At 42.7% G+C, this 23,120-nt stretch overlaps 1 protein-coding gene across 7 annotated transcripts in view; it reads left to right on the top strand.

Annotated features, from left to right (window-relative positions):
* The window catches only part of EPHX2 (epoxide hydrolase 2), a 384,986-nt gene that overhangs the window by 128,644 nt on the left and 233,222 nt on the right, over positions 1–23,120 (top strand). For all 7 annotated transcript variants that reach the window (XR_012801228.1, XR_012801227.1, XR_012801226.1 and 4 more), the window contains exon 13: positions 3,400–3,474. Coding sequence is in view for 4 of the 7 variants with exons in the window: in XM_075598616.1 (XP_075454731.1) it covers positions 3,400–3,474 (75 nt within the window). In the remaining 3 variants the exon portion in view is untranslated. The remainder of the gene's footprint in view (positions 1–3,399; positions 3,475–23,120) is intronic.

Genomic DNA, 23,120 nt, shown 5'->3' with positions numbered 1-23,120 from the left:
GTTTTGACAATGCTGTTTGGGTCTGTGAAGAGTGGTTGTAAAGAAAGCTTGGATTTGGGGCTGGATCTCAAGGACTGTGGTGAATTGATTGCAGGTTGCGAGTATAGCATGGAGATACTGGAGATTGTGTGAGGAATGTGAGAGAGGGAAAATAAGATGAGGTTATGTTGAGAGAGCGAGAAAGGAGTGATTGAGAAGTCTGATAAGGACATTGTTTTTGTGAAAAGACGAGGTGAAAGTAGTGGCTGGTCTTAGGAGTGCTGGAAGCAGTCTATTAGTGGAAACCAAAGGAGGAAGTGGGAGACCTAGGAAGTGAGATACCTGAGGAATGATGGGTAGTAATTAAAGTCCCCTAAGATGAGAGTGGGTGAATCTGAAGAGAGGAAAAAGAATATACAGAATTCAAATAGTCCATAATGTGTCTTTGTTTTCTGAAAACTATATTTTTAAAAAGTCTAAAAATTAGCATTCACACATAACAACAAAATATTGGTCAGTTGCCTAGGATGCTGAGATATTTCTGCCAGCCAACTGACTTGTACTCCTTACATTGCATTATGCCTGTGAGTGGCTGAGGTGCTCTGTGTTACAGCTTCAAGTGATTCTAGATGGAAGTTTTGTGTCTGCAGCTTTTTAAATCTCACCTTTTTTGTTCATTGTATCCTATTTTTATTTTATTCTTTTTTACTTTTGTGCAGGTTTTTAGATTTTTCATAATTGTATGTTGTATAAAGTGAACTGTTTTACAAATGGAGTCAGATGGACTCCATGCTGTGTAATGGCACCTCTGCTTTTTCAGACTGTGATAAAGGTATACAAATCCACTGTACAACCGATATTTGTTTGTTGAACTTTGGAAGACAAACATTTGAATCAAGGTTACCTTAAAGTATGTGATTGTAATTTGTAAACTTTCAATTTCTGTTTTTATCTTTGGATAAGAGCTTTACACACTTGACCTCTTTTAAAAATTGAAGTTTTACCTACAGGTACTACCGCCCAATATCAAACTCCACATGTTTAGACATCCTTGGTATTGAAATGTGCATGTTATCAGAATGAAAAGCTCCATAATTTCCAATAGAAATGGATATATACTGAATATTTATGTTCTCTGTATTTAATAATATTGTGAAGCCGTCTACAGTAAGTATATTTGTTAATACTCTACAGAAATGATTTGAAATTGAAGTGATCAGCAAGAAGTTGTGTAACACCTGCTATGTAGCACATAAGTCTTTCCAGCCCCCACCTCGATAGTATGTGTTCTGTCCTTGGCCTTTGTCTCCATGATATCTCTGGAAATTGGGGAAAGTTTACATTTTTTGCCCCAGAAGCAATACGTCAGATAGAATAGGTATCTGTTTCAAGTATCTGCTTCCATATTCATGTATACAAATAGATTAACTGTTCTTGCAATGTGTGAACATACGAGTGGTTTTCATTAGAGCAGTGAATTATTAAAATAAACCTCCAAGGTTATGCTTTTCCTATAATTTGTTTTGCTGGTAATTATTTAAAATGAATAGGATTCCTTCGCGATCTTCAATTTGGCATTCACATACAGACTTTGAACGTTATAAACATGAAAATTGCTAACCCTGTGGTCCTCTGATGCTTGTAAATGTAAAACTACTATAAAGATAAACTACGTCAGCTGAGGAAGTAAATTTGGATATATAATACAATTTGTCACTTATTTTCCAAATACAGAAATACAGCTCAACCCTGTTATAACGCAATCCGTTACAACGCGACTCTGCTTATAACGCAATGCAAGCGTGGCTCCCAATTTTTGTATTTATGAATACTTTACAACACGATTATTGGTATCTTAAATACTTTATTGTACAATGCATACAATTGTACATTATTTCTAACGCGATCCACTTATAGCGCGATATGATTATTTGGACCCCAAGCACAACGTTATAAGGGGGTTGAGCTGTATAAAGATATTGATATTGGAGCACAGTTTTAAATGAAGCCAGTTCCAGAATCCATGATAAAAGCTTGTTTAAGTTTTTCATGTTCTGGATTACAGATCTCATGAAATAGTTGTCTTATAAACAGAAGTAACAACTATTTTTATGCTTTGTGTTCTTATATCGACTACTCTAAATATGAAATCAGTCTAAAATGTGGTCTCATCCATAATTCTGGCATTAAGCTCATACTGGTTTGTTATACATGTACATTAATTTCTGTGTTTCATGAAATGGGTGAAAATACTGCTCAAATACTGCTCAAGAAATCTTCAGTACTGTAGGTAAAATAAAATAATGGCTTTTCAATGTTCAAAGTAAAATGCATGTCCCAAATTAATTGGCAGGTCTCCTTAGTTGAAAGGGTGAAAAAATAGTCTCTTATTTTCACATATTCCTACATTATAAGAAACTGCTTGTTGTCACGCCAGTGACATTAGCCCGAGACTGAGAAATGTAATAAGCATGCAATCAAAATGTATACAGTTAGTAAGTACTGGCTTTCATGCTACCTATTTTCCTTCTGGATCCTTCCACATGGTAAGGCTGCGGTCCCAGTAATGTCTGTGACACGCGCGCCCGGCGGGGGGGGCGGCGCTTGTCACAGCGCTAACCGCAATCTGCGGTCTGTGAGGAGAATCTTGTGACGGGCGAGGGCGTGGTCGGGGATTTGCGGGGGCGTGGCCATTGCGTCACGCGGCTGGTTCGCCCTCATTCGGTGAACCGCCGGTGGGGGCGTGGCCACGCCTCCGTCGCTAGGAGTAAACTCAATTTTATTGAGTTGGGAAAAACCCTGCAGCACAGCGCGGCTGCACCTTCTGCGTGACGGTGCGTAGTGGGCCCAGCCCCATTGAGGGGCGGTGCTTACACGCACAGTGCACGCCGCGCCGTGCGCACAGGCTGTACTGGGACCGCAGCCTAAAACTGCCATGCTTCAGGCCATGAGACGTGGCAAATGACAGTTGATTTCAGAAGATAATGCTGACCACTACAGATGTAGCCAGGCTAACTTTTCCCACCAATGCAGGAAAATAAGCATTTTCCCGTGGCTCCAGGGAAGGGGAGAGCTACGGGGGAGCCACGTTGCTCACTATTGGCTTATCTTGGCTCCCCCCTCCGCCCCCTATGGCTTTATGGTTTCCTCTGTAATTAGCCAGCTGTGTGATGGGGCTACAGTGCCGACAAGAACTGAAGCTATTAGCAAAGCAGCCAAGATAGTGCAGTGAATTTTCTAATAAACCATTTGTCACACGTCTCTGAACATTAATTTTATTTTGCTATGCTGTTACACTTTAGAACTCCCCCATACGATTGTACATCAATGGTCTTCTATCCATATGTCTAATTTTGCGAAGAAAAAATAATAATAGTTACTTATGTACAAGGCTCAGATATGGATTGTTTTTTTCCCTAGGGTGTTGCTGAGGCAGAGCTGGAGGGAAACTTGGAAAGAACTTTTAAAGTGTTTTTTCGAGGTGTGGGTGAAAAGGTAACTATGAACACTTTGAGATAATATGGTGATATTTGGGGATAAAAATTATCTAGGTTGAAAATGTACAAATTGAAAAATTAGTAGGTAACCTATTCTTTCTGATGCAGTAGAGCCTAGCTTGAAATGTATCTCCTTGTGTACAGTACGTCACTTCATCCAATTTAGGTATCCATGCATTTACATATACTGTAGTGTATAACCTATCAGTGCTATAATGCATAATACAAATGCAGTATTATGATCTAGATAAGAACATCAGTTAACCCCATTATAAACCATTATATATTATTTATGTATTATTATTTATTCATTAAAAACTGTTTGGTCACGAGATACAGTAACATATAATTTTCAAGTGAAGGTTTTGGTAAGTATAGTAAACAAGGGAATTAATAATGGAGCAAACACTGAGGCAATGTAATTAGGATGATTTACTGTTGTAGAAAGTAATTCTAAAATATATACACTGCGCTCAAGATTTCTGCTCAATGTTTTATAAACATTTTAAATTGGTTGCTATTAAACAAAGCTCAATTGAAATCTGTATTCACTCAAACTTCCTATTCTGTTTCACATTCGACGCACCTAACTACATTTTGGAATGAGAACTAGATTTTGGTGGGTTTCATATTACTGTACGTTAACCACACACAGTATGGAAACTTCCAAAGCTGCAGACGTGTCCTAATTTAAAAGCTTCAACAGTCGATGACCTGTTGCATATCGGAAAGTAACTGCAATACAAGATACCAACCTCATAAATTGTGTACTTCTAATGCTGGGTGTGTCTGAAATTATACTCCGCCAGGTTAAAAAGGTTAGAACTGTACCACGGCGAAATAGTGAACTTTTTTATTTTATTTTTTACAATGAAACAGTTGTCGCTAAACTTGTTCAGTTCAAGCTAAATAATGTGATTTTCTGGTTTGATTAATTACAAAGAGAATTCAATTAATTAATTTATTTCGTTACAAAATGTCAGAATACTATACTGATAGACAGGAACTGAAACTGATCTTGGCAATAGACGGGCAGTTGCACTTAATTTAGAACTAACCTCTTATTCACCTTCATACCTTCATTTAAAGAGTGGTGCTAGGTTTTAATGGCCAATGTGTTTTTGACACTGAAATTTCAGACACTTGACCAAATGTCTCCTGGTGAGATTAGGACAAACTAGACTATAACTAAACAGTTGCTCTTAACCACATTAATGATTTAGTCATTCTGATATAGCAAGAGATAAAGGAAGTTATGTGAAAATGGAGGCAGCGGGTGTTTTTCCTATAAAACTGACACTTCCTATGAGACTTGACGTGTCTGAAAGTGTCAGTGTATCAAGGAAGTTTTCACCTCTTTTGCCCCATGTACATTTGAGCTTGCAAAATGTTAAACTAGTTATAGTAGAGAAGGTAGCAAATGCATGTTATGAGGTATGAAAAATTTGACGTCAATGTTCCGTAAAATGAGTGCGTTAAAAATCTCCTTACGCTCTGCATCTAATTCTAATGTATGACTTGTTTTACCCCTTCAGTGCAGGCTTACTTAAATCTTATGATCGGCTGCAAGCCCACAGGAATGAGGCCAACGTAGGAACTGCATCAAGTTTCACTTTCCCGGTGTCTTGTTGGGCTCAAACAGCTGTGGTAACCACTAACATGAAAGGGGGGTAACCCCCTTAAGACCATATGCTCTTCCTGCTGTGTAGCAATAATCCCCTGCGGTTGCATACAGTAATTCTGTCAAAAAGGTAATGGAGAGTGCTTTTACTAAGAGGCCAGTTGTATGTTGTGGGGTGCAATGGTGGTACCTTTTGATTTGTGGAATGAAACCCCCCCTCTGAACACCAACATTTCTCTGTTTAGTGGTAGAAAGATTTTGCTGGGTTGTGATTGAAATGTGATTGAAAAGCAATACTAAAAATACGTAATTAAACAGTACACATTAAACATATGTATACTGTGTGTGTGTGTATATGTGTATATATATATATATATATATATATATATATATATATATATATATATATATATATATATATATATATATATATATATATATGTTATGGAGAGTAAAAAAGTGACAAAAACCCTCCACAGTAAAGCATAAAGCAACTGTAAAATTACTGTATGTTCATTTGCATGTCTTAGACAGGGTTGCAGACCTGTCTAAGACATGCAAATGAACATACAGTAATTTTACAGTTGCTATATATATATATATATATATATATATATATATATATATATATATATATAATGTATATATAATGTATATATATGTATGTATATGTAGCCCCCTGTAAACAGAACGGGCTACTTATCCTACTACTACTGGAGTAAGCCCTGGTAAGGTCAGGCGCCAGTAGTGACCATGGGTTTTTCCCCCTCACCAAGCCCCGCCTCTGTGGTGGAGGCAGGCCTCTAAGCTCTGTGCAGGCTAGACAGAGGGGAGGTCCTGCTGACATCATAGGGGGCGGGGCTGAGTCTATTTAGTAGGCTGTCCTGTGTGTGTGTGAGTTCAGTCTGTTGGAGAGTTCAGTCTGTTGGAGAGTCAGTTCTGCATGGAGTTGAGGCTTGTCTGTCAGGCCTGTGAGAGTTTGGAGTCTCTGAACAGCAGTGTGTCTGCTGAACCAGAGAAAGGAGAGATGACCCCGTGACAGCTGCGCGGGTAGCTGGTCAGTCTGGGAGCATCAGATGGGAGCTGAGGAGAGTGTGCGGTCTGAAGTGCTGTAGGACCGAGAGGAGATAAGGACAGACCTATATAGAGGTGGACCAATGCCCTCACCCCGCTCAGGGGGTGAGGGGAAGGAGATCTAGCCTCACTCACAGGGCCTACCCTGGTTGAGGTGGAGGCAGGGATATTGAGGCCCCATCCAGACCATCCTGTCTGGAGACATTACTGGAGGGAAGGAGAGGAGGAATACCATTACATTTGAAAGCCTGCTGCACAGGACTTGCTGCTGTATCTGAACTGCGGTTACTGTGTGTTGGTGCTGTGATAAGAGACAATAAAGAGACATTGCGGGTTTTACATCAGACTGTGTGTGTGTTCTGGAGCATTCACCCTGGGACAAGGGTTATTTCTCTAAAAGGGTCCTACCCCACATTCTGGGAAGTTATAGAGGATGGAGGCGCTGCACCGTTGCTAAGGAGAAGATGGAGGCATATACCCCAGAAGCCTGGTCCTGTATCCCCGACATCACCGCGGGAGACTCAGGCCCTCCTGTTACCGGCAGGTATGCACCACCAACATACATGTAGCCAGCCCTCACTACACCCTAGATATGGCATATGTGTCTGAGGGGGGGGGGGGGGAACATAGGTTACATATATATTTGTATGTGTATATGTGTGTATATATATATATGTATATGTAGTATGTAGTATGTATATATGTATATATATACGTATATATATATATATATATATATACGTATGTATTTATATGTATGTATATATATATATAATCAAAAAATAAATAGATGATACCGTTCTGTGGCTAACGAAATGCTTTTATTTGTGCGAGCTTTCGAGATACACTGATCTCTTCTTCCGGCGATGTTACAATGAATGAAGCAAGGATAACTTGAAAACAGTGTCTCTTGGAATGTTATCTGTGCTTCTCCTTCCCCCGGTGTGGATGTGTTTTATGGCTAGAGGTGTCAAGCCTTTGACACCTCTAGCCATAAAACACATCCACACCGGGGGAAGGAGAAGCACAGATAACATTCCAAGAGACACTGTTTTCAAGTTATCCTTGCTTCATTCATTGTAACATCGCCGGAAGAAGAGATCAGTGTATCTCGAAAGCTCGCACAAATAAAAGCATTTCGTTAGCCACAGAACGGTATCATCTATTTATTTTTTGATTATTGAAGCTCGGCTAACACGGTACTGATACCTCTACATATATATATATATATATATATATATATATATATATATATATGTATATATATATATATATATATATATATATATATATGTATGTGTATATGTATATATCACAGTATTATTAAAAAAAAAAAAAAAAAAGCCTTTAAATCCATTGATTGACACTGTAGCTACTTTGGCCCTCAATGGGGACCTAGACAGCTGCATTGGCAATCAATGTTGATCTTAAGAAAATCAATTGGATTACTTACCCAAGCCAGGATCAAAGCCGTCCTCCTCTTCATGGCTGAAGGCACTAAGAGAAAACCCAATAAAGGTCTGATGGCCAACCATAAAAAATAAAAACAATCCAAGCCCAATGGCTAACAAAGAACCCCAATCAAAAACCATAAAAAATAAATGCAAGGCTAGTAGCAAAATCGATTTTAAAGAAAAAAAAAAAAAAAACTCCAAACAAACTACACAATCCAAGGCCAATGGCAAAAACATAAACAAAGTAAAAAAATTATATCCATGCCCGTTGGATTTTCAATTTGCCACAAAACCCTCGATCCTCAGAATGTGATATATGGGATGTTGATACCATAAAATGTGGTATTAGCCCTATTCTTTGTCGGATCTGTTAAAAAATATTGGATCAGATAAAAAATGCGTTATTTTTTGTGGTGTATTGCACTATAAAAATAACGCATTTTCTTGGGCGGTGGTAATGCGTTTTTTTTTTTTTTTAATGTAGTTTGATGTATCCAGACCCTAAATCCTTCAAATATTTACCGACGTGTGTCCCATCTAGTTTGTATGTAGCCTGCTTATCCTTGCTTGCCATTGATTAAGCTTACATTTATCTCTATTTAACCTCATCTGCAATTTACCTGATCAAGTTTGGAGTCTAGCCTACCTTATATAATTTTGTGTCAACAAAGATGGAGACTTTGCTCTCTACTGTATACCAACTTCAAGGTCATGAAAAAGTTAAACAGCAGTGGTCCCGGTACTGAACTTTGAGATACTCTACTTACAACTTTATCCCAACCTGAAAAGGTTCCATTTATGATAACTCTCTGCTGCCTATCCTTCAACCAAATTAGGGTTAGAATGAGGGTTAGAGTAGCAGTATAAGTAGTTTATGGTTAGAATTACAGTTAAGGTTTATAATCCGGTTAGAATGTGTGATGGGGTTAAGGAGGTGGTGCGTTGTGGTTTTGTTTTTTGGGGTACGTCTACAGTTCATATATTGGGGTTAGGATTAAGAATAATGTTCTGGGGTAATGTCATGGTGTATGTTTTTTGTAGAGTTATAGTTTGTGTGTTCATTTAGGATTATGGGTTTTATGTTTTATGTTTTCCTTTGTTTAAGGTTTTTGTCTCTCATAAATTTAGGATTACAGCTTGTTTTATAGTTAGGACTAGCTGAGAGACCCGGCATTGCTCACACTGACACACACTGCTCATTGTTCACACTACACACTGCACACTGCACACACACACTGCACACCGCACACTGCACACACACTGCTCATTGGTCGCACTGACGCACACTGCGCACACACAGCTCACAGTGACACACACTGCACACTGCACACACACTGCTCACTGATCACACTGCACACACACACATACACAGCTCATTGCTCACACTGACACACTGCACACACACTGGTCACACTGCACACACAGTGGTCATTGCTCACACTGCACACACTGACACACACTGCATACTGCACACACACTGCTCATTGGTCACACTGCACACACTGACACACTGCTCATTGCTCACACTGCACACACACTGCTCACACTGACACACACTGCACACTACACACACACTGCACACACAGTGGTCATTGCTCACACTGCACACACTGACACACTGCTCATTGCTCACACTGCACAGTGCACCACACACACACACACACACACACACACACACACACACACACACACACACACACACACACACACACACACAGTTACAGACAATCACAGACAGTTACACACACTCACACACAGTCACACACACTTACACAGACTTTCACAGTTTCAAACAGTTTCACACAGTCATAGACACTTACACAGACTTACACACACTCACACACTCTCACACTCTCACACTGTGAAACACTTACACACACTGTCACACACAGTCACACACAGTCACAGACACTTACACACAGTTTCACACAGTCACAGACACTTACACACACTTACACACAGTCACAGACACTCACACACAGTCTCACACAATTACACACACCAGCACCAACACCCGCTCCCCCCCCCCCTCCTCCTGCGCAGGCAGCGGGGGACAACGGTGGGGAGAAGGCGAGCCGGGACCGGAGGGGCATCCCCCCTCCCATCTCACGTCCCGCGGCCTGTCACGCGGTGACAGGTGGGAGCCGGGACCGGAGGGGCATCCCCCCGCCCATCTCACGTCCCGCGGCCTGTCACGCGGTGACAGGGGGAGCCGGGAGCGGAGGGGCAAGAGCAGCACGTAGCATGTGGAGGGGGGGGGGAGCTCACTCGTCCTGCCGCTGCCTCACTCATCCTGCCGCTGCCTCACTCATCCTGCCGCTGCCTCACTCATCCTGCCGCTGCCTCACTCATCCGGCCGCTGCCTCACTCATCCGGCCGCTGCCTCACTTATCCGGCCGCTGCCTCACTCATCCGGCCACTGCCTCACTCATCTGGCAGCTCCCACGTGGATGTGAGGCGGGAGGCCGCGTGTTGTGGCCGCTCCCCCGCGTGTCCCGGGCGCTCGCTCCGCTCCCCCGCTGACTGTAGCGGCGCCGGGGTGTGAGCTTGGGGGGGTGGGGGGGTGTGAGCTTGGGGGGGGGATGAGCTTGGGGGGGGAGGGGTGAGGTGTGTGTGAGCTTGGGGGGGTGGGAATGTGTGTGTGTGTGTACACGGGACTCCGGGTAAGTTCGGGCACAGGGAGGGTGGGGGGGGGGGGGTGTGGAAGTTGAGGTGCGGTCCAGCTGACGGGGGAGAGTGAGGGGCACCGGGAGGCGATTGTTTGTGTGTGTCCCCGTCCATGTCCGTGTGTGTCCCTGTGTGTGTGTGTCCCTGTGTGTCCTTTGGCCCGTCACTCCGCCTCAGGCCAATGAGAGGTGTGCGGGGGCGGGCCAAGGGACCAATGAGATTTCCTCTAGGGACACCGGACATCCAGGCAGGCAGGCATACAGTGCTTTCACTAATATAGTATAAGATGTGGATTCTTGTATACAGAGCAATTGTGAAGTTGGGGATTGGCATGATCACAATTGTATCTTAATTTGGTTGTTCATTTGCACTACCAAAATAAGGATATTAATGTTGGACATTTAACAAGCCCTCATTTTTAAGTTTTAAAAGTGAAGCTTTGCTAGGTTATGATCTTGATTTCATATTAATTTTGCTGATGCATGTTGCTTGGCCTATTAAAAATAACATACATTTAGCAGTGATAATTCACATGAGCATTCATGATGTCAGTATGTGAAAAGAAGAGTAGGGGGTGCAATGCAATGATGTCAAATCGGAGTCCGGAAAGCCCATTTTCTACTGTAAAATATCTAAATATTATAATTTGTTTATAAGTCGCCAACATATTCCTTAGCACAGTACGATAGGGTTGGAGGACGAAAACTGTAAAATAACCAGCATTAACATACATTGTTACAGTAGGCAAGGCAGGCCCTGCCCCAAGGAGCTTACAATCTACAAGGAATGGTAAGTGGAAACATACTGTATTGTGCAGCGGGATAAAATATTTTACCTAAGACCTATTACAGAACAGCTGTAATATCACCTAATGGCTAAGACCCTTTGGCTGCCATCAAAGGCTACATACAGTACCGCCTTTGGCGCAACTCTCATGTTATGTTAAAGAATGTTTGCAGAAGAGTGACTTCAGCTGCATTGCAAACAGATCCCTCCTCACAGCGGGCAGGGGTGAGGGGACTGACTACCCTCAGGCTGTTTAATGAGCTCTCATTCTTTCATAATGTTAACCATGTCCATGCTGGAAAGGAGCCGTGATGACATATTGGGGAGACTCTCATAGGGTGCCGCCTGTAGCGTGACTTTGATATGCTTGTAATCGAGAAACCAAGAGGATGCTACACAAAGACAACACTACAGAGGGATAAACATTACAAAATCACCAGTGGTTTCGCTATTGTTGTGATGACTTAATATTTATTTAACATTTTCTAAATGTGCATTACAATGACATGGTACCCATGTTTTGATTGCTTCATTTGTACCTTTTTAAGTATGCAGGGTTTGGTGCCATGTGCCATGTGTCACCTGAATTAAAACAATAAAAAAGTAAATTGGCCAATTTTGCTAAAAGTTTGAACCTTGAAAATTACTTACAATTATTTGTTCGTTTAAAGAACAAAATGCAAAGCAAGTTTTAATCCATCTCAATTCTTAAGATCAAAGAAAGGGAAAATATGCACAGACTAAATAAAAATAGCTATCCTATCTCTAGCTATTGCTCAGAAACAGAACTTTGGAAACTGTTCGCTTTCTTTTTATTTAATTACAATAGGGGAAACAAATGTCTTTCAGTTAAATGCATAATGCTGTTTCTTTTTCAAGCCATATTATCAAGCTTGTTATAGAATAGTGTGCATGTTATCAGAAGTGCTAAAAGATTTCATTACTACAGAGAAAAAAAATCAAGAGTGTTTTTTTTAATCATATTTTCAGCAGTACTTATTCAGAAAAACGACAGGTCAAGGAATGTATACATTATACCAGGGCTCTTCAACTTGCGGCCGGTGAGCCAAATCTGGCTCGTGAAGGGCCTTGAAGTGGCCCCTGTCTGCTTCTGCTTATTTTAATGCAGTTGCCTAGGTAGCAAAGTGTCTCTTTAACACCAAGAATCCCTTGTAAGCTAAAGTAATGTGAATATACTGTATATGGCACAGATGTTGTAAATGCTTGAAAAGTGTTGAAGTATAACAATTTTTGTAAGTCTTTCAATGTATGCAAAACGACATTCTTGCTGCGCTTTTACTACAATTTGTTTTTCCCAATCCGGCCCCCTTGGAAAACTAGTTGAAGAGCCCTGTTAAATACTGTACAGCGTGGCGATCAGCAGAAGGGTCTATCCTTCCTAGGACGGATGTGTACTAATGGCAGTGACATGTTTACTGGGTAACAGCTGGGTGAATGTTTTTTTTTTTTTTTAAGGTATCTATTTAAAATCTGACACCTACAGATGTACTGTAGTAAGATTTACTGCCTCCGTGACCGTGGACCAACGGGCTTAAATCTGCAGTGTGTTGGTCCGCAGCCCCCGAAAGCAGTACATTTTGCTACCCAGAAGGATTAAAGCAGTGTTTATCGTCCTGGGCCAGAGAGTTTGTACTGGTTGTGCAGAGGAATCCCAGAGAGAAACTCTATCTCCAGAGCATCTTTTTCAGACTCTGTTCTGTTCTTCCCCTTGATGATGTAGATGGCTGAATATGGGCCTTAATGTCATGAGGGGAAACACTAGAGGACCATATTCGGTCATCAAAGGACAGGACATTTTATATAATTAAAATAATATATATACAGTATATATACAGTTACTGTAGGTCCGGACATAATTGGACACTGATGCAAGTTTTGTTATTTCAGCTGTGTACAAAAATAAATTAAAATTACATTTAAATAATGAATATGGGCTTAAAGTGCAGTCTATCAGCTTTAATTTGAAGGTTGTAACGGATCGGGACACGCGCCTCTCAGCGGGTCCCACGGCGGCTCCCTGCCCCGTTGCCCTGCTCCCTCAACACCTTACCTCCTCCACGCCAGGCCGTTCCTCCGTGGCGCACGCCGCATCTGCGTGCACGCGATCGGGGCGCTCGCACGGCACCCTTACAGAAGGCGCACCCGATCCTCTTACATGCCCTCCCGTGCTACTGGCTCCTCCCCTCATCAGCTGCAGGCTATTACCAGGTATCACTCCCCTGTCTCACTTCCTGCTTACCTGGACCTATCACTGCAGCCACTCAGCCAAGCCTCCGCTCCACCCCTTGCTACCATTGGTTCTCTGCCCTTTATTACCACAGTCTGCCCTCTCCGTCGTCGCTCAGCATAGCTTCTCTGTGGCTCCTGTGTGCAGTAACTTGTGCTTAGCTCTCTGTTCCAGCTCCTTGTTCCTGACCCTGCCTCTGTTTGGATTTCCCTGGTTTGATCTCGGCTTTGCTTGACTACGTGTACCTCTCTACCCCTCTGCTCTCTACCCCTCTGCTCTCTACCCCTCTGGACTCTGATTTGGACCTCACTACGCTGCTTTCTCCTGCCCATGACCCTTGGCTCTTGGACATTTACCCGTCTACTTCTGGCACCCCGGACTCTGCAAGTATATAGTTAACCCTTTCCTCACCAGGCCCGGCAACGCAACTTACCACACTACGGGCACGCCCTCACTGCTGTGGGTGCGTGTTATACCCTTATCCACCTCAGTACTGGGGACTGGCCAGGTCTGCAGGCATACAGGCGTTACAAAGGTATTCACATCCAAATTGAAGAAAGGGTTTAGGAATTACATCTCTTTAATATGTAGCCCCTCTTTTTCAAGGGACCAAAAGTAATTGGACAATTGACTCAAAAGCTGTTTCATGGACAGGTGTGGGCTATTCCTTCGTTATTTCATAATCAATTAAGCAGGTAAAAGGTCTGGAGTTGATTCCAGGTGTGGCATTCACATTTGGAAGCTGTTGCTGTGAACCCACAACATGCGGTCAAAGGAGCTCTCAATGCAAGTGAAACAGGGAATCCCTAGGCTGCAAAAAAAAAATCCATCAGAGAGATAGCAGGAACATTAGGAGTGGCCAAATCAACAGTTTGGTACATTCTGAGAAAAAAAAGAATGCACTGGTGAGCTATAAAACACAAAATGGCTTGGACGTCCACGGAAGACAACAGTGGTGGATGATCTTAGGATCCTTTCCATGGTAAAGAAAAACTCCTTCACAACATCCATCCAAGTGAAGAACACTCATCAGGAGGTAGGCATATCATTATCCAAGTCTACCATAAAGAGAAGACTTCACAAGAGCAAATACAGAGGGTTCACCACAAGGTGTAAACCATTCATAAGCCTCAAGAATTGAAAGGCCAGATTAGACTTTGCCAAACAATATTTAAAAAAGCCAGCCCAGTTCTAGAACAGCATTCTTTGGACAGATGAAACTAAGATCAACCTGTACCATAATAATGGGAAGAAAAAAGTATGGAGAAGGCTTGGAACGGCTCATGATCCGAAGCATACCACATCATCTGTAAAACACGGTGGAGGCAGTGTGATGGCATGGGCATGCATGGCTTACAATGGCACGGGGTCACTAGTGTTTATTGATGATGTGACAGAAGACAGAAGCAGCCGGATGAATTCTGAAGCGTATAGGGATATATTATCTGCTCAGATTCAGCCAAATTCAGCGAAGTTGTTTGGACGGAGCTTCACTTTACAGATGGACAATGACACAAAATGTGAAAGCAACACAGGAGTTTTTTTAAGGCAAGGAAGTGGAATATTCTGCAATGGCCGAGTCAATCGCCTGATCTCAACCCAATCAAGCATGCATTTCACTTGCTGAAGACAAAACTTAAGGCAGAAAGACCCACAAACAAACAACAACTGAAGACAGCTGCAGTAAAGACCTAGCAAAGCATCACAAAGGAGGAAACCCAGCGTTTGGTGATGTCCATGCGTTCCAGACTTCAAGCAGTCATTGCCTGTAAAGGATTCTCGACAAAGTATTAAAAATGAACATTTTATTTATGATTTGTGTTAATTTATCCAATTACATTTGAGCCCCTGAAATAAGGGGACTGTGTATGAAAATGGTTGCAATTCCTAAACGTTTCATACAATATTTTTGTTCAACCCCTTGAATTAAAGCTGAAAGTCTGCACTTCTATTATACCTCAGTTGTTTCATTTCAAATCCATTGTGGTGGCGTACAGAGCCAAAATTATGAAAATTGTCAGTGTCCAATTATTTCCGGACCTAACTGTATATACACATATATATATACACACACACGATTGAAGTAAGGGGTCTCCGAATCTGAACACCAATAATGTCAGCTCTGGGGATACCCTGCTTCTGACGATGTACACCTCCGTAGGCGGTGCCAGTAGCCAGTCCAGCTGGGTTTTAAAACTGCCACGCCACGTGTGCTTAACTGCCCCAGCTTTTGGCACCCCCAACGGAGTTCTATACATGGTTCCCTATAGGATAGATATATCTATCTATCTAAAAAAAACATATATATAAAAAATATGTCTAAAAAAACATTTTTTTTTATATTAATTGTAAGTCGGCTCAGGTGTATTTTTCACCAGGAGTTGTTTAATGCAATCATAAATTTCTCCCTGAAGCAGCTACAAAAGGTCTAGATCTGCCTTTAGTCACTCTTTAACAAGGTGCTGACGGGTACGAAAGTGTCAGTGACTGCAGGGATGTGGTATTTTCAATAAATTATCTTTTCATACCAGCTTTAGTTATCCAGCTTCCTCACTGCTGATACATGCAGTGCTCCGCTTTTTTTTCCTCTCTCTATCATTGGCTTCAGGCTGGGGCACGCATCTGACGGGAGTCCTTTATGAGGCTGCTCTACCATCAAGGGATCAAACGGAGAGAATCAAGAACACGAGTCTTTATTTACTCCATCCCCGGTGCCCGTGGGACAGCAGGATTGCTGTTATGACGGGTGGTCGTGTGGGGGTTGATTTATCCATCTAGCGCAGGCTCTCGCTGTACAGCTGCAGGATTCTTTCTGCCCCTCATCCCCCCGTCTTCTACCTACATGTGTGTCTAATTCATGCACGGACAGACTCGGTGTCGGCACCATACAAACTGCCTCTATCTCCCTTCGTATTACATCAAGTTCCACACCATGGACTATTAACAAGGTCTTATTCATAGTCATCATTAATCTCCTATCCAGAGCATCGGCACAGGGGGTACCCCTATTTTTCTACTGATTTTCACTGGTTACCTCTGCCCTTGGCGGGGGCACACAGATACCCACATTGGCAACTAATAGACACACTATACAGTAGCGACAAAGTTTATTCGAGCAAATGCCGCTCGGCAGGATGCGTGGCGGCAGCGTGGAGAAGCGTTGAGAAGCGGCTCGTTCGCGTGACGTCGGTGACGTCACAGTCAAGCGAGCGCCCGGCTTCCCCGGCTTCCCCGACTCCCCTGAAGGTTTGAAGTGAGGTAAGCGGGGGAGCGGGGAAGCAGAGGGGCACAGCAGGCGCAGCTAGGGGGTCGGGAAGATGTTTAAATTGCGCGCGGATTGGAGGGGGGGGGGGAACGGAGGGGATGCGGCTGATGTGCTGACTTTCCTCAGCACCAGCCGGAGTAAATCCCGGTGAACCGGCGGCATTTGCTCGAATAAACTCTGTCGATACTGTAGTAAGTAAAAATAGTAGTTACCCTGCCAGGATGAATACAGTCCTCCTCATCCTCAGCAGCACTGGGGCAGGTCGACCTCTGGGTGAGGTCAGTAAGAGTCCCAAACAGTGGGTAAGGGATTAACTTAAGTGGTTTATTTTCCACACTCACATTTTTAGGCATACTGTACCTTTAAGGCAAAACAACACATAAAAGAAAGCCTACTCCACATAGAGCCTGGAATGTTTAGTAAGATCTCCCTATCTATCGGGCTGGCTGACTTTTCCAGTTCTTAACCGCTAAACATATACCGCAATATTTAGGGAACAATATTAAAGTCCTTATTGTGCCTGTGTTTGGGAAGCTCTGTCCCTAGTGCGAGTTCAGGAAATCCTTCTGGATAGGAGCTTGCACAGGACAGCTATGTAGTCTGAGTCAGCCACCTACTGTAAGCAGTAGCCCCTTTATCAAGCTGCCTGTCAGATGTATCAGCTTACCAACTAATTGCCCAGGTAATTCTGACTGGGTTAACCTTATGACTGCTGGATGCAGGACTCAGGTGTATGTACAGTTGTGTGAAAAAGAAAGTACACCCTCTTAGAATTCTATGGTTTTACTTATCAGGACATAATAACAATCATCTGTTCCTGAGCAGGTCTTAAAATTAGGTAAATGCAACCTCAGATGAACAACAACACATGACATATTACACCATGTCATGATTTATTTAACAAAAATAAAGCCAAAATGGAGACGCTATGTGTGAAAAACTAAGTACAAACTTACTGCTTCCATAGGAATTAAAGTGCTAAGTAGCAGACAGGTGCTGCTAATCAAATGCCCTTGATTAATTAATCATCAGCATGTGTGACCACCTCTATAAAAGCTGACGTTTTAGCAGTGTGCTGGTCTGGAGCATTCAGGTGTGTGTTAAAACAATGCCAAAGAGGAAAGACATCAGCAATGATCTTAGAGAAGCAATTGTTGCTGCCCGTCAATCTGGGAAGGGTTATAAGGCCATTTCCAAACAATTTAAAGTCCATCATTCTACAGTGAGAAAGATTATTCAAAAGTGGAAAACATTCAAGACAGTTGCCAATCTTCCCAGGAGTGGACGTCCCAGCAAATTCACCCCAGGGTCAGACCGTGCAATGCTCAGAGAAATTGCAAAAAGCCCAAGAGTTACATCTGACTCTACAGGCCTCAGCATGTCAAATGTTAAAGTTCATGACAGTACACTTAGTACACTTAGAAATAGACTGAACAAGTATGGCTTGTTTGGAAGGGTTGCCAGGAGAAAGCCTCTTCTCTCTAAAAAGAAGATGACAACACGGCTTAGGTTTGCATCGTTGCATCTGAACGAACCACAAGATTTCTGGAACAATGTCCTTTGGACAGACTGTAACGCCTGTATGCCCGCAGACCTGGCCAGTCCCCAGTACTAAGGTGGGTAAGGGTATAACACGCACCCACAGCAGTGAGGGTGTGCCCGGAGTGTGGTAATAGTGTTGCCGGGCCTGGTGAGTAAGGGTTAACGTAATACTTGCTGAGTACGGGGTGCCAGAGGTCGGAGTGTAATATCCAAGTGCCAGAGTTCAGGGGTTGGAGAGAGCAGCGTAGTGATGTCCGAAAGCCAGGGTTCAAGGGCAGGAGAAGGCAGCGTAGTCAAGTCCAGAGCAGAGTTCAAGCCAAAGGAATCTACACAGGGGAAGGGACAGGAACCAGGGCGGAAACAGACAAGGGAGCTAGGCATAGACACTGCGCACACACAGGAGCTACAGGAGAGCTATGCAGAGCAAGGACTGAGAGGACAGAGTGGGGTTATATGGGAAGAAGGGCCAATAGGGATGAAGGGAGGAGCATAGGTTTGAGTGGGTACTTGCAGGGATAGGTCTGTGAGAGCAGGGGAGGAGACAGGGAGGTAATCGAGCGTTATTGCCTGCAACTGACGGGGGGCGGAGCCAGAGAGTGGGGGCGGCAGGTAACCGGAGCGGGTGCGCGCACCTTCTGTAACCCTGTTATGCGCGTGCACCAGAGCGTGGGGGAAGTACAGCGGAGGAGGCGCTCGGCACAGGAGACGGAGTTGGAGGAACCAGGTAGGGAAAGGCCAGGGATGACGGAGGCACGCCGAGGGGCGCGTGTACCGCAATAGGGAACCCGCGATCGGGAGCGCCCGCGGTTGTTGAGGGGACCGCGCGCGTGCGCAGAGCGTGAGCCTGGGCGTGCGGACCGTGCCGTGGAGGAACGGTTCAGGGAGGGAGATAGAGATTGGGGACGTAGGTGAGCGTAACGGCTAGCCACTGTGGGACCTGGGGTAACGGGGACACGCTGGGAACCGCGAGTCCCCCGATCCGTTACACAGACGAGACCAAAGTGGAGATGTTTGGCCATAATGCACAGCATATCAGCACAAACACCTCATACCAACTGTCAAGCACACAGTGGTGGAGGGGTGATGATTTGGGCTTGTTTTGCAGCCACAGGACCTGGGAACCTTGCAGTCATTGAGTCGACCATGAACTCCTCTGTATACCAAAGTATTCTAGAGTCAAATGTGAGGCCATCTGTCCGACAGCTAAAGCTTGGCCGAAATTGGGTCATGCAACAGGACAATGATCCCAAGCACACCAGCAAATCTACAACAGAATGGCTGGAAAATAAAAGAATCAAGGTGTTGTAATGACCCAGTCAAAGTCCAGACCTCAACCTGATTGAAATGCTGTGGCTGGACCTTAAGAGAGCTGTGCATAAACAAATGCCCGCAAACCTCAATTAACTGAAGCAACGTTGTAAAGAAGAGTGTGCCAAAATTCCCCCACAACGATGTGAGAGACTGATAAAGTGATACAGAAAACTATTACTTCAAGTTATTGCTGCTAAAGGTGGTTCTACAAGCTATTGAATCATAAGGTATACTTAGTTTTTCACACATGGCTTTTCCATTTTGGCTTTATTTTTGTTAAATATATCATGACACGGTGTAATATGTCATGTGTTGCTGTTCATCTGAGGTTGTATTTACCTAATTTTAAGACCTGCTATGGAACTGATTGTTATTATGTCCTGATATGTAAAACCATAGAATTCAAAGAGGGTGTATTTTCTTTTTCACACAACTGTATGTATGTTTCCCAGAGATAATTATGAGCACCCTGTCACAGGCACCAACATCCAATAAATGGCTGATGCCCAACCATTAAAACACCATATATTGAACAGTAGCCACAAAGGCAATTAAGGGGTTAACTCTCCTGCAACACACACACCCCTCTGCCCCAGAGGCCTAACCACCAAATATTGGTAATAGTGCTTTTGGCCATTCAAAAGCATATAAAATACACATTACAATAAGAATAAACACTTGCCATTGTATCCATTGATTGTCACTGTGGTTACCTACAGTATACCCTCACGGGGGGCATAGATTACCCAAATTGGACACACTAGAATAAATAAATGTTACCCTTGCCGTGATGAAGGCTTATCCTCCTCTATGGCACCAATCACCTCAATTCGGCCCCCAAAGCAATGCATCCTGAAATTAAAGCTGCAGTTCAAACTGCTGTTTAAAAAAAAAACATCTGCTAAATTTCAGATCAATTCGTTCTCCTGTAATCGATTGCTTTCCTCTGGGTTATATAATTCAGTTATTACTCTACTACATTACCCACAATGCAAAGTTTTATGTAGAAGATCATGTGACCAGGCTGTTCCTAGATACAATTGGTGCACTGCTAGAGAGAGGGCAGGGCTCAAAAGCCAGAGACTGTCAGAAGTGGAAGGGGGTGTGACCTTGTAAATGGTTTCTATAGAAACAAAAATGTTTCCTACATTAAAAACATTAAAAATTTCTTTAAAATTGTTTTATTTATTATTTTTTAAATGCTACAAGTATTTTCTCAAAGTCCAGATTATTGAAGAGAAAAAAACCCACGAAGGATATTGCTTGAACTGCAGCTTTAAAATAAAACATAAAAATGTATCCCTGCACAATGACCACAATTTTTTTTTTTTAAAACAAAAAAACATAAAAAGCAATCCATGTCTGATGTCCACAAAAGCCCCAAACACATCGGGTAAAATAAATCCAATCTGGATGCGTCCTCAAGTTGACCTGAAGTTGACCTTGAAGACCAGTCTTTTCTTTATTTTTAGTTTCTTTATTTCTTTTAAAGATTTCTTCTTTTGAAGTGAAACTTTAGCGGCATCTACCACATGAAAATTTCTCTGACAGTAAATTGCCTTGATGGTGATGGAAGTACAGTGCAGGAAGGGACGTCACTGCTGGCAGAAGAGGCCATTAGTGAGGTCAGTATTGCCAGCACCCACATGTTCTAAGTCAAACTTCTTTGCGTTTTGGCACTGAAATTGTGTTTTGATTTTTAATTAAAACCATCACAAGTACAATTTCTGTGACAAAACAGTGACGAAAGTCAAAGAAGTTTCACTTAAAATGTACGTGCTTGGCGCACACATTTTTTTTTCTTGCTGGTGTTGATGCATCATCTCCTTCCTGTCAAATAAGACGTGACAGGCTTTATATAAGGCCCTGTGACGTCACATTTGGCAGACACATGGTATATCCACCAATACAATTTTCATGGATGTACCATGTGAACAGCCATCAAGTTTGGCTGAGAATAACCTCTCAACAAAACTTAATGGAATCACATACTGTAGTACCTCCACCTATCTTATTAGTGGATGTACTATGTGATTCCTACCTTTTTTGGGTGATGGCGTGATGTCACCTTTAAAGGGAGAGAAGCATATGGTACCTGATTAGTTGTGCTTTCCTCCCTTTTTATGTTGACGTCACATCACCCAAAAAAGGGAAGAACCCGAAGAAATGAAACTTTTTTTAACTTATTTCCCCGAAAAATGAAAGTAGCCAAACCTTTGCTATTCGCATTCTATGGGTAAATACTCAAAGCTTTGTTAAATCTGGGCTACTAATGTGACGTTAATAGGTGAAATGATAGGTGTGTAATCAGCGCTAGTGCAAATGACAATAACAGATCATAAAAAACCTTAGATACAGAGTCCAATAGGTAGTCCTGGAGCTGCCTTGAAAAGATAGTTCTGGTATCTTCTACCCAGAATTGGATTGAAGGCTGGAAATAATCTTTTCTGGCGCTGAGGTGAGGTTGAGATGAGTGGATTTGTAGTTTCTTCTAATATGCTTTGACCTCAGGAAAGGAGAAAAGAAAAAGACAAAACATGCAGGGAACCTGCAATGGTGTATTACCCAAGGGATAACAAGATAGAATAAAGAAGGAGCAATTTATTGTTAAAATAAGGTTAAAAAACCATGTAAATCAATTAATACAATTAATACACATACATTGAGTATAATAAAATGAATGATAGACAAGTGCCTAAGCACTATCCGCACTCTTGTGATTTGGAACTTGGTCCAACAATTCCATTCTTTGCTCCGCCTTGTCTAAAATTGAAAACCTACTCACCACAGGTAAGTAGTATAAAAGCACTTGGGTTTAGTGGTCTTGGCCGTTGATCTCACTGTTCGCCTGGTGATATAGCCGTCTCTGCTGCCGGGGATCCTATTTAGTGTTCCTGCATGCGCTGCTTCCTGGATTACACGCGATCCTCCCGGCGTGATGACGTCACCCGTATTGGTCCTCGGCTACGGTGGCTCAGCGGTACCAGCAAACCATCCAACGCGTTTCGAAAGTCCAAATAATGTCTTTCTTCGTCAGGGAGGATCGCGTGTAATCCAGGAAGCAGCGCATGCAGGAACACTAAATAGGATCCCCGGCAGCAGAGACGGCTATATCACCAGGCGAACAGTGAGATCAACGGCCAAGACCACTAAACCCAAGTGCTTTTATACTACTTACCTGTGGTGAGTAGGTTTTCAATTTTAGACAAGGCGGAGCAAAGAACGGAATTGTTGGACCAAGTTCCAAATCACAAGAGTGCGGATAGTGCTTAGGCACTTGTCTATCATTCATTTTATTATACTCAATGTATGTGTATTAATTGTATTAATTGATTTACATGGTTTTTTAACCTTATTTTAACAATAAATTGCTCCTTCTTTATTCTATCTTGTTATCCCTTGGGTAATACACCATTGCAGGTTCCCTGCATGTTTTGTCTTTTTCTTTTCTCCTTTCCTGAGGTCAAAGCATATTAGAAGAAACTACAAATCCATTCATCTCAACCTCACCTCAGCGCCAGAAAAGATTATTTCCAGCCTACTAATGTGACGTTACCTAATTAGGTTACGTCAATTGGTGTTTCTCGGTGTAATGGGTATTCACAATGCTAATTTTATGCAAAACAAACCTTGTTAGGCCACTCATTTGCATATGGCTAACTCCGCATTAGCCAGC

Source organism: Ascaphus truei, chromosome 4, assembly GCF_040206685.1.
Source record: "Ascaphus truei isolate aAscTru1 chromosome 4, aAscTru1.hap1, whole genome shotgun sequence".
In the NCBI taxonomy this organism is placed as follows: Eukaryota; Metazoa; Chordata; class Amphibia; order Anura; family Ascaphidae; genus Ascaphus; species Ascaphus truei.
This window is presented reverse-complemented; position numbering and strand designations above follow the sequence as displayed.